Source organism: Zootermopsis nevadensis, unplaced genomic scaffold (genome assembly GCF_977971745.1).
Source record: "Zootermopsis nevadensis isolate Lab colony 2312 unplaced genomic scaffold, Znev_1.0 Znev_ptg000002l, whole genome shotgun sequence".
Taxonomy (NCBI): Eukaryota; Metazoa; Arthropoda; class Insecta; order Blattodea; family Termopsidae; genus Zootermopsis; species Zootermopsis nevadensis.
This window is the reverse complement of record NW_028259134.1, coordinates 5898167-5911272: the sequence shown is the minus strand read 5'-3', so window position 1 is coordinate 5911272 and position 13106 is coordinate 5898167. Positions and strand designations below refer to the sequence as shown.

General features: G+C 39.2%; 1 protein-coding gene across 1 annotated transcript in view; it reads right to left on the bottom strand.

Moving 5' to 3' along the window:
* Positions 1 to 13106, bottom strand: part of BNIP3 (BCL2 interacting protein 3) — a 94025-nt gene that overhangs the window by 52743 nt on the left and 28176 nt on the right. The window contains exon 2 of the mRNA XM_022062357.2: positions 2497 to 2677. Within this exon, the coding sequence (XP_021918049.1) occupies positions 2497 to 2677 (181 nt within the window). The remainder of the gene's footprint in view (positions 1 to 2496; positions 2678 to 13106) is intronic.

The window sequence follows — 13106 nt, the reverse complement described above, 5'->3', positions numbered from 1 at the left end:
CAATTTATTTATTTTAATCCGTCTGATCACAATATTTAAAATTCTACAGAAATCATAATTGAGTTTTAAGTTCTTAGATATAATTTACACCTGATGATGGTTTTATAAAAACCGAAACATGTTGTGTAAATGTTCCGAAATGTAAATCGATCAATCGATATGGAACATCAATGATATTTTATTATCTTAATTATAAGAAATTTTAAATATTGTGATCAGACGGATTAAAACAAATAATTGTTTGAGAAAATTTTGCGTTACTTTATGTTTCTGCCCTGAATGTGGCTAAATATGATTAAGAGTACCCAGATAAAAACAAGCAAACACACAACTGTATTTCCTTTTAGATACCTCATAATACAAAATATTTTCATCAATGACACAGTACAATTACAAGTGACTAGATTTAAGACGCAGTTTCACGCACGAAATGAATGTGTTTTGTGTTGCTCTCGAAACACGAACAACACGAAATAAATGTCTGAAAATGTGCAGCAACAGACACGTAATTAAGTCCACCAGGCACTAATTAACAGCAGACGATGCTCTACGTATATTAGTCCGGCTGGCTGGCTCCAAGAAAGCAGGTCGGATGAGGTCAGGAAATAATGGACAGTTAACTGGATACGGGCCCTTCCCAGGGGTCGTGACGAGTAAGCCACTAGCAGTGTTCTGTTATCACGTGTCATGGCAGATTTTGGTCTGATTCATTACCCCAAGACATGTAGGAAATATTTAACAGCGTTATACACACTGAACAGGTTAATCAGTGTCGAAAAGGGTACAAAAATACGTACAGTCGTCTGTGAAAGTGCAGTCCAACACATTCTGTCTTGGATAGATCGATCAGTGGGATCGCGAGATCGAATCTCGCTCAGGGCAATGATATTTACCTCAACCTCTAGTCAAGAGTCAGACTAAGAAAGTCCATCAATTGTACCTCGCCTATGAAATCCAGACGTCCAATACCGTGATCCGAAGAGCCTAAATTCAGCCAGTTGGACAGCCCAAACAGTCACACCTTAATTATTTGAGATGAATCCTGATCCTTTGCGCCCTCTCCCAAAATAATCCTCATTTCAGGCTTCCCGATCAAAATATTGTTAGCAATTCTCATGTTTCGCGTGCGAGTAAGATGCGTCTCCCATCGCATTCTTACTGACTCTCGTAACATTTGGAAAAACATTACAAATTAGTGTGCAGATTGATGGCTTCAAAGCGCTGAGTTCTACCATGCTCCGAGGTGGCATAAGGCAGTTGAGAGAGGCGGAGACTACGTTGAAAAGTGACATTTTTTGTTCCTAAAGTCTGTGTACCTATCCACTGTGTGCACAGCAAAGTTGTAAAATAAAAATTGATTTATTTAAAAAATATATGGTGCATTACTTTTGGAGTGACCCTCATATTTTTAGACTGACTACAGCTAAAGATTCTAAAATAAACGCCAGCAAGTATTCCCGTGAATAAAATGCAATTTCATAATTGTCGCTCCCAAATATACGAAGGACCTGCTAGCTGTCTTATTTTTAATAATACTGTGTCATGTTTTACAGTGTCCGTTGTCTCAGGTACATTTTATATAAACAACGTTTCTTTCTTTCTAACTTTCAAGTCGAAGTGACTGATTGTCATTACACTGACAAACATTGTTTTAGTCGTAACGGATAATATTAAAGCCGGACCTTTTGGTATTTGATAGTAAACACTAGTCCAGTGGTATTCAACCTTTTTTGTTCACGTACCCCTAGATATAATTTCTCTTCAAATTTGTACCCCCAAAATTCTTGGTGTATAATTCAAGTTATACATAGTATATAATCTACATCTAAAATAAATTAAATAAATTACATTACTGATTTTTCAGTGTTTATCATAAAATAATATATATATATATTTTTTTAAATTTCACGTACCCCCGAAGATGTCTTCGCGTACCCCCAGATATAATTTCTTTTCAACTATGTACCCCCAAAGTTGTTGGTGTATAATTCAAGTTATACATAATATATAATCTACATCTAAAATAAATTAAATAAATTACATTACTGATTATTCAGTGTTTATCATAAAATAATATATATATTTTTTAAATTTCACATACCCCCTAAGATGTCTTCGCGTACCCCCGGGGGTACGCGTACCCCAGGTTGAATACCACTGGCCTAGAACACAAGGGTCATTCTGAAATTGTCGTCATGAGTTTACCCAGTTACTTCCTGTCCCGTAGTAAAGGGAGCCATATGGAACTCAAATCTAGGTTTGGTTGACTGATAACCCGTTGTGTTCTTTTCACGAATATCGAACGACCCTCTCGTTTCCCAGTGATCCAGTGAGAAAAAAAAATCTCGCTGGGGTACTGAAGTGTCTGCTTTCTGTTGTGTTCCTAACCGAATCAGCAAATATCAATTTGGGCTGCTGGATTCTTCGTGTAGACAGACTGGGAGGCTACAGGTAAGCGTGCCTCCGCTTGTAGGGGTGACTCGTGGTCGATTTTACCTGTCCCTGGGAGTGTCCCTGCGAGAGGAAGCCACGGACACTCGTGCAGACGACTGGTTGCTCTCGCGCTGAGCCTCCCTCAGCAGCCTCAGGTACTCCTCGCCAGAAGAGAAAGGCAGAGGTGTGATCCTGTCCGGGGTATGACTGCAGGTAGCCTGCGCGTTCAGCTCCACCCACGACTCTGCGAACAAGGAGATGACGTCCTGCATTTCAGGGTGCAAGCGACTGCCTACGTGCATCTTCCAAATGATGCTTTAATGTTTCCCATTACCTCGCTAGCCTTCGTGTCAATTTGTTGCAAATCTGCTTAAGAACAAAGGAGCATCTTTCAGATTACTGTTTTCTGGGATGTTACACCGTGTCTTCTGGTGGATACCGACAAATGTTTCAGAGGAGATGATTAATCATCCTGATGTTGGAAGCAGTAAACTCCTCTGAAACATCGATTTGGTCGGTTTCTTTTTCGCAGACTACATCCCAGAAGACTTTGTACTAGTCGCCTTGAGAACCTCAAATCTCACAAATGTGAATATCTGTCTGCTGTTTAACTATTTGCAATCTTCACGGGTGTGAATGCACTTTAACATGATTTTAAGAGAACTAAACACGTGGCAATAATCTTCGTGATATGTGCGGTATCATTAAAGTCTTTGAAACATGCTTGTAAAAGTTAATTTATGTCCTAATCAAATTCGTCTTAAAATGAAACGGACTGAACCAAAACGAAATGGTTCGAACACATTTAGCAGGAAGTCTACCTCACAGTTTTGTATAAATCGGTTCTTGCGTTATTTTCAAAAAACTGTTTAACGCACCTAAAACGTTTTTTTATCCCAAGAGCCTCGCAACTAATCTGCCCCCTTTAGATTGTTTTTCTTTTTAAGCTGTCAACTTCTGTCTACTTTGTGGTTATGGTCTACGTTTTCGTCCAGAAAATTATCGACAAAAGAAACGAGTGTCCGGTTTGACCCAGTTTTCAATACATCACCTAATTAGAAAAAAACAAAACAATTCTGCGCGTAAAACGCAGAATTATCGATAGTTAATGTTAGCAACTTCTCGAAAGATGGTTTCAGTAACAGACTCTGGTTACTAGATTTTGTACACACGTCATTTCTAATTGTATTGTACATATGACTGATATGATAAGGAAGACTTCTTATATTGTTCCGATACATGAATCAGCACTTGTAATGACATACGGGCAAAGACATTTGTTTGTTTCCCGTATCTTATCAATCCCCTGACAATCGCAAACACCTGACGGCTACCAGCAACGCGGTGCTATGGTTATGTCTGCCTTGGATACTACGACGTACGTGACCTGGCGACCTGGTAATGTAATGCCCGCATGATTTGTTAACACATTTCATTTCTGTAGAAATCGCACAAACTGCATGTGACCAACACATCTAGAACTTAACTAGCTAAATATTTATTGGAGCAAACGAAGTTTTGAACAAATTTGTAAGCGATTCGTGACAACAAATTTTACTCATCTGACTTAGATTTTTGAGAAAAAAATATACTGTTCATGCTGTGGCACTTCGTAATAATCCCAGAACCGTCGAACTGATTTTGATCAACGTTTGTTACCGAGGGTCTCTTCTCGTTCGCCCTTTATTTCCCCGGCTTTACGATGTTTATGAGAAAGGAAAAAAGTTAAAGATTTCTGTCTTCTGGGTGGGTCTGGTCGATGTTACCCAATATCATACTCATCGCCCTGATGATGGAGGCAGTATGACCTCTGAAACGTTGGTTAACATCGACCAGACTACACAGCGCAACAACCCAGAAGACAGATATCTTCATACTCATCGCCCTGATGATGGAGGCAGTATGACCTCTGAAACGTTGGTTAACATCGACCAGACTACACGGTACAACAACCCAGAAGACAGAAATCTTCATACTCACGTCTGTGAAAACCTCAAATCATACGAAAAAAGTTAACATTCACCGAATTAAAAACCTAAAAGAGTTAACCACCAACGCATAAAAATTATTTCGGTACGCATATCCTTTTTAACTTGTTTTAAGATACTTTCTTTACAATAAAAGTAGCCTTGTTGTCCTCCAGAGCACGCGTGTTCTTTTCGACCTGATGTCTGTCGCCCGTATTAAAGCTTTGAACCATCTGGCGTATTTTATTTACATTTGCTGTGAACTTCCGGTCGCGTCGCGTTTGAACTTTCTGATTCCCTGCCACCATGGCCGCAGCACTAGCGCCATTTAATGTAGGGCACGGGCATTTTGTGTAGTAATAGATACTGGAAGATCACGCAGCGTTTGTAAATGTGTAATCTAAAACAACATGGCATCCATGCGAATCCTGGTATTTATCTGTTGTTTTCTATGACTATAACCTACAGTCCACTGGAATTTTTATGCTGTCAGATCGTGAACGTAAGAACAGACTCTACTTAAACGCTTATTTTTGCATATCGTATTTATCAAACACGGCGGAGCTGTATGATGTGTTCATGTCTAGATCTGACAATAGCATATACGAGTACGCGCTACAGTCAGCTTTGAGAAGGGCAGACTAATTGTTTTCGAGTCGGGCCGGCCCAAAACGCGCTGATTAACTTCACATCCGCGCCACCTGGTAAACTCACTGCAGATTCGAGCATTTGGTGGTGAGGACTGACATTTTAATTTACGAGGTGCGATCGGAAAGTTTCAAGACTGTGTCAATAGAGGGCGAACCGGATGTAGTACGAGCTTCTGCCTTTAGGGGGTGCGGCCTACATTCATAGTGAATCAGTGTGCCAGCCGGCATCATCGAATTAGCATTTGTTTCTTAGTTACGGGCGTTTTGGTAGTGCATTACACCAACCCTCCTGCGATTTCGGAATGGCGGATTTTCATGAACAAATCAAATTTTGCTAAAGACTCGCCAAAACGGCTACGGAAACCTATGAAATGCTAAAGCAAGCATTTGGGGAGTCCGCAATGGGTCGTGCACAAACTTTTGTGTGGCATTCACGTTTTAAAAATGGCCGAACCTCTGTCGATGATGACGAGCGTTCTGGACGACCATCTTCAAGCACAACGCCCGAAAATGTTACGAAGATTCGGCAGGCCATTCACGAAGATCGACGTCGTACCATCAACGACTTGTGCGACATTGTTGGGATAGGCTATGGGACCTGTCAGCTGATTCTAAAGGAAGAACTCCACATGCGACGCATCCTGTCTGAGGACCAGAAGCAGAATCGACTTCTCGTTTGTGAGGAGCTCAAAGATCTTGCAAGAACCGACCCCAACTTCCTTTCTAAGCTCCGTGTGACTTCTTCCTCTTCCCAAAGATGAAAATTCAGCTAGAGGGAAGGAGATTTGAGACGATAGAAGAGATTCAGGCAGAATCGCAGATGGTGCTTGACAGGCTGACAAAGAAAGATTTCCAGGGATGCTTCCAGGCGTGGCAGCGGCGCTGGGATCGTTGTGTTCACTCCCAGGGGAACTACTTCGAGGGTGATGGATGAATTTAATACCTGAGATAAGTGTACGGGTTTTTATAGGCGCAGTCTAGAAACTTTCCGATCGCACCTCGTAAGAACCGGTGACTGTTTTAAGGCCTGTATGAGAGTGACTGAATAAACCCACTAAAGCCATACGACCGCCAGCCTCCGGGAGGAGAATCTATTCTGGAACCCTCGGCTGATTACTGAAATACAGGTTGTATAGTGGTGTCGATGTCAACCAGCTGGCTCATGTCAGTAGCGGTGTTTGTGTTAACAGCACTGAAATTTTTAGTTCTGAACAGAGTGGACTGTCGTGTTTTTGTGTGACCAGGGTTAAAACTTCTGTAAGGAATGTAGCCGGTTGGAATCTTGGCCGGATTACTAAATCCCCTAACTTAACTTTTTTTCAGTCTGCACAAGTGAAAGCTGTTTTTTTTTTGCCTTGACATAGATCATGGCAGCCAGCTTCATCTTTCTACTTGTTCCCATTGTACCTTCTGAACTTAAGGGCCGTCTCTTTCATCGGCCACAGTGCCCTTAAATGACGCTCTCATTCACTTTGTTATTCCAGTCATCAAACCTGTTTAACACGTTCAATCACAAATCAATCAATATGATTCAAGGTAAATAACGAGACGAGGTATCTGTGAAGCAGATGCACATGGCGTGCATTCTGCACGTGGACCACGTTGCTTGTCATCTCGCCTTTTACCAACACGTGTCTGCTTCCCGAGAAAGAAACAACAGCAAAGCTGCCCCGTTACACGCCTTTCAGGCACTCAGGGGGAGCGAAAATATAGCTGCTACACATTTTTAACCTCGGTTCTAGATAGGGGTGACACCAGTACCCATTAGACCAGTGGTATTCAACCTGGGGTACTCGAAGACATCTTATGGGGTACGTGAAATTAAAAAATATATGTATTATTTTATAATAAACATTTAAAAATCAGTAATGTAATTTATTTAATTGATTTTAGATGTAGATTATATACTATGTATAACTTGAATTATACACCAACAACTTTTGGGGTACAAAGTTGAAGAGAAATTATATCTGGGGGTACGCGAAGACATCTTAGGGGGTACGTGAAATTTAAAAAATATATATATTATTTTATGATAAACACTGAATAATCAGTAATGTAATTTATTTAATTTATTTTAGATGTAGATTATATACTATGTATAACTTGAATTATACACCAACAACTTTGGGGGTACAAAGTTGAAGAGAAATTATATCTGGGGGTACGCGAACAAAAAAGGTTGAATACCACTGCATTAGACAGGAGGCTGGGTGAGCCCCATGGCTGGTCTGGAAGTAGAAGCTAGAGGAACAATTCCCTGCCCCTGTCGGGGATCGAACCCTGGCTCCTGTTGTATCTCTTTGTGATTGTGGCGTGTGCAGCGCATACACGTGTTGAGGATTTATCACAGAACCACGCTGCCATGTATTTTAGAATCGAAATGGAAAACTGTCGTCCCAAGACAAGGAACAAAAGAAGACAGATATTCAAGAACACTTTCCACCGTGTTCCTGTGCTATCAATTCATTAGAATCCCCACTGGGGCAGTAGTGTCCTTGTTAACACAAGGTGGACCACATTGGGACAGGTTTATCGCCGTACTTATCTGCAGTCGCATGTTTCAAACCGGAAGCCGTGGTTTTATTTTGCGTCACAACGAGAAAATCTGTAGTTCACTTACATCAGAACACACGGAGTACCTGTATATTTACACCTACGCTCCAAATGTCCGTAAAGTTCATACGAAAATAATCGGTACGCTTCTGCGAACGTTCGTTTCCCATTGCTTCTTCCTAATGACATTCTAAGCTGAGTATTTGAAGAAGCAACTGAGATTTAATGACACAAACAGTCACAATACAAACATTTTAACGTCAAAAATAAGTCTTCGACGTCCAGATAAAAGTGACACTGACTTGTTGACAAAATTCCCTCTTTTCAATGAGTTTTTTACCTTTTACATATCTTGCATCTGTCACCAACATCTGTTTATTATCTTAGATTAGATTATAATATGTGTGAAACCAAGTATCCTATCTTAAGCCTGCAAAGAGGAAATAATATTGGTTGCAAGAGTTTGATAAAACAATCAAAAAAGCATTTGAGCCTACGGATTATGTGGGAAATTCTAGACATTAAATATCTTAATTTTGGTACTTTTCCTTGACAGTCACCTTATTTATGTCAGTCTACTGAATTTTCTCTCCTGCACATTTTCATATTATGCCATATTTCACACGTGCTTGAAATTAAACCGCCACTGTCCATACATGATATTTTTTTTATTATTTAGTGTTCTGTCTGGCGACAGGTCCATATGAACAGGATCCTTCCATCCTTTTCTCGGACTGGGACCTGTTCATATACGTTCTTGGCAGATGATCCAGAAGTGGTTTGCCATTGCCTTCTTTTGTGTGTGTGAATGGGATGCCACGGAGAAACCGGGGAAGCCCCCGGAGGAAAACTCCGTGATGCCTAGACCACGGACTTGCCCAACACAAGTTATAAATTCGGGTATCGCCGGGAATCGAACCCGAGACCCCAGGATTACAAGGCCAGCGTTCTAACAGCTAGACCACCGTAGCGGTATACATGATATACAAAACAAAATGGTCTAGAAGTAAACACGGAGAATCTAGGCACGCCTACATGTTCATATCTCGTCGCCAAATTACAGGGCAGTCAGACATAATTGCAGCTAAAATCATTCTAAAATGTGTTAAATATAAAATATTTTGGAACTGCACCAACATATGAAAATTGTTTTCACGCAAAAATTAAGACCAGATTAAATTCGGGGAAGGCTTGCTACCACGGAGTTCAGAATCTTTCTGTCAGCCATCTGAAGACGCAAACACTGAAACACACAAAAGTCTAACTTTGCCCGTTGTTTTGTATGGGGTGTGGAAGCTTCGTGCTTCATATCAAGGGAGAAACATATATTGAGGGTGTCTGAAAAGAATATTTGGACACTTGAGAAATTAAATTACAGAAGACTGGAGAAAACTGCACAGTTACGTACGCCATAATTTGTACACTTCACCAAATATGATAATAACACTAAGGAAATAAAATAAAATTCCTATTAAATATTAAAATATTACTATAATTAACATTTAAATATTTAAAATATATTAAATGATGTTCTCTATCGAAATGTTCGATTTACATTAGAATATCACTTTTTACACGACATGTTTCAGTTCTAAAAGAACCATCTTCAGGTGTATAAAATTATATAAACTTAAATATAATTTCTTAAATGCAACTTTTAGTCAGATGTTTATCAGATTTCAAATGATGTTTTCTTCTAGAATTTATTGTATTTTTAATATCGTATTCGAAGTTGTTCTGTATGTACGTCGTACTTAACATGATTTTGTGTGGGTGAACGTTTTGTTGTTGTTTTTTTGTATCATCCTATAAAGTAAATAATATAATTAATAATTAACTATCAAAATTAAAATTAACTATCAAAATTAACTATCAAATATATTATTTTATTTTCTATTTTTAATTTATTAATATTCATTTAGTCTTTATATTATTTACTTTACAGGATGATACAAAAAAACAACAACAAAACGTTCACCCACACAAAATCATGTTAAGCACGACGTACATACAGAACAACTTCGAATACGATATTAAAAATACAATAAATTCTAGAAGAAAACATCATTTGAAATCTGATAAACATCTGACTAAAAGTTGCATTTAAGAAATTATATTTAAGTTTATATAATTTTATACACCTGAAGATGGTTCTTTTAGAACTGAAACATGTCGTGTAAAAAGTGATATTCTAATGTAAATCGAACATTTCGATAGAGAACATCATTTAATATATTTTAAATATTTAAATGTTAATTATAGTAATATTTTAATATTTAATAGGAATTTTATTTTATTTTATTGTGATTAGACTGACAAGATTTAAACAAATATATATTTATCACAATATGACGCAACTTTATCAACACTAAGGAAGTTAAGACAGACGGGGCATGTAGCACGCATAGGTAGATGAGAAATGCAAACGTTTTGATTGGTAAAGCCCGAATGGAAGAATAATCCACTCGTAAGACACACATTCAGAAGCTGGAGCGGCAATCAGCGACACAGGATTTGGTCTAGGAAATTAGAACGCCAGTTTCAGTTCAGCCTGCGGATTACAGACTAGGCATCACGCGAGAACACTCTCTCGAATGAGAGTGGTTCAAATTCGTCGGAGGCCAATGACACAATGGAAGGCGTTGAATATCTCGGATAGCCACACAAACAAAGAAACTACGCTATAAATTTGAGAGTACTGACAAGCTGCTACACAGAACATAAGTGTTTTATCTACGTAGTTAACTTTCAACATCAGGGTATTTATTAGTCGATGTGAAGAAACAACTGGGTTTTAGAAATCAAAATAATTTCCTTCTGTTATCAATATCATATGCGTGATCACATATACCACATTAACATCGATAACATTGTCTTCACATGTAGTGTTTACCAATACAAGAGCGGAGTTACAAGACAATGGGTTAACATTGCGTGTATTACAAACTGGGACACGCGTAGTGACCTATTCAATTTCCTTTTCGGACGATACGCAATTTCGAAGATGGACGGTGTAGCATTACAGGTAGCACTCGATTTACGCCGGGGATGCGTTCCTGGACAAACCGGCGTAAATTGAAAACTCTTTTATAACGTAAATCAATGGGAAATCAATGACATGCGTTCCCGGCACCCAAACATTGACGAGTAATATAATGGCGTTACATTTAAAGCTCTGAAATAACGTAAATAAAATAAAGGGAATTTAAAAAATATATTTTATACACTTACAATCAGCAATTCGTTGGTCCTCGCGATTGACTGTTGATTCTGTCATGTGATTGATGTGTACAGTCATCTCTGCTGTTATGCGATAGTTGCATTCATGTAAGACGCCGACCTATAGAAAATCGCGTAATAAAAATAACCTTGGTACCTCCGCAGAGATTAAATTAGTCCTTTGAAAGTTTAAAAGCGCAAAGAATGAAATTTCATAAGAGCAAACTCGTATATGCAAAAGTTTGCGTTTCACAAACAGCTTTAACCGATTCATCGATGTCATTGGAGCAAATTCGCGTTAACGAAACATACGTAATTGCAGAGATGACCGTATTTATAATTTTTATTCAAAATCAGGGAAGTAAGATTTACGATTTAGTATAAGAATCAGTACGAGATACATTGTAAAACGTTATAAATAATATTAAAATATATTTTTTGACTTTTTAACTAGCTGGTTTTAAAATCGTCGTTATTCTGAATCGGCGCAAATCGAGGGTTACCTGTATAGGCTAGGAATATCAAGGAAATGCAAAATCTCAAATCACGTCTTTAGAGAAAATTAAGTTTTGTTCATGCGAACAGAAGCCGAGAGAACAATCTCAAAGAATGGCAGACGGTACATGACCCCAAGGAGGGAGGAACACAGAAAGGTGGATGAAGGCCGTGTAGGATGCAATGACAGATACAGAAGTGGAAAAAGGACAGAGAAGAATGACGACAAAGAATCTGATGACGTCAGCGGCATTAATTAACCGGAATATAATTATACTTGTGTACATGAGACGTATATAGCAAGGCTAATCACACGTAAGAAACCGCACTGCACACATAAGTAAATATTTCCTTCTTTTTACTGTGTAAACATAACGCCGACAAGCGTTTCAGATTAAAGTTCAAAATACTTTCTTGTAAGTGGCGTCATTTCTCTGAAGAACGCCAAGCTCTGTTTCAGCTTCATGTACACCAATGTTAGTCTAGTCACGTCAGGTTAGGTTAGGTTAGGTTAGGTTAGGTTATACCAAAACAGATTTGTCAGACAACTTCTGTGTAGTCCCAAAGGCAAAGTTCGGAACAAATTCGTAACTTTCGATATGGAAGATGCAATATCCCCGTTGTGTGTTATTTGTACGTACTTTGCGAAAAGAATATATCCCAAGCGGGGGAACAGGTTAACAAAGCAGGGCAGTTCACAACACAACATCAGAACCCCAAATTCTCGTAACCACCGCCATTTGTATTATCTCTGCAACTACCCAGACTCTACGGTTGTTGTAATTCTCAACTACGCACTTTTCCGATCATGGCAACTATAACTTGCCTTCCTTTACGCGGGAACGTTCTGACATTTTAATCATTTGAGGGCGGTGTGGGCTGGCGCGTTGTCATGATGCGTCTTCCTTTAGAATCAGCTGACAGGTCCCATAGCCTATCCCAACAATGTCGCACAAGTCGTTGATGGTACGACGTCGATCTTCGTGAATGGCCTGCCGAATCTTCGTAACATTTTCGGGCGTTGTACTCGAAGATGGTCGTCCAGAATGCTCGTCATCATCAACAGAGGTTCGGCCATTTTTAAAACGTGAATGCCACACAAAAGTTTGTGCACGACCCATTGCGGACTCCCCAAATGCTTGCTTTAGCATTTCATAGGTTTCCGTAGCCGTTTTGGCGAGTCTTTGGCAAAATTTGATGCACACGCCATTCCGAAATCGAATCGCAGGAGGGTCGGTGTAATGCACTACCAAAACGCCCGTAACTAAGAAACAAATGCTAATTCGATGATGCCGGCTGGCACACTGATTCACTATGAATGTAGGCCGCACCCCTAGCGGCAGAAGCTCGTACTACATCCGGTTCGCCCGCTATTGACACAGTCTTGAAACTTTCCGATCGCACCTCGTATATTGGTGAACCACAGAGTTTTAACCAAAGGTATTTTCATTTTGATTGGAATTTAAGATCAATCATCATTAACTGACCTTTAATTCACTGATTTTAATCGTATATCTTATTTCTATATCAACCAAGGGATATATCATAAATGTTAAGTTATCTTTCATATATATTCTGACTATAATAATCCCAGTGTTTAACAACAGTAATACGTACTGGCGACCTGAAGATGGAATTATAACCCGAAACACGCCGAAACAAGTAAATTGAGCACAAGACAAAAAACGGATTATAACAACATATTACATGGAGATTGCTGTCTTCTGGTAGACGTTTACCAGTGTTTCAGAGGTACTTACTGCTTTCATCATTAGGACGAAAACCT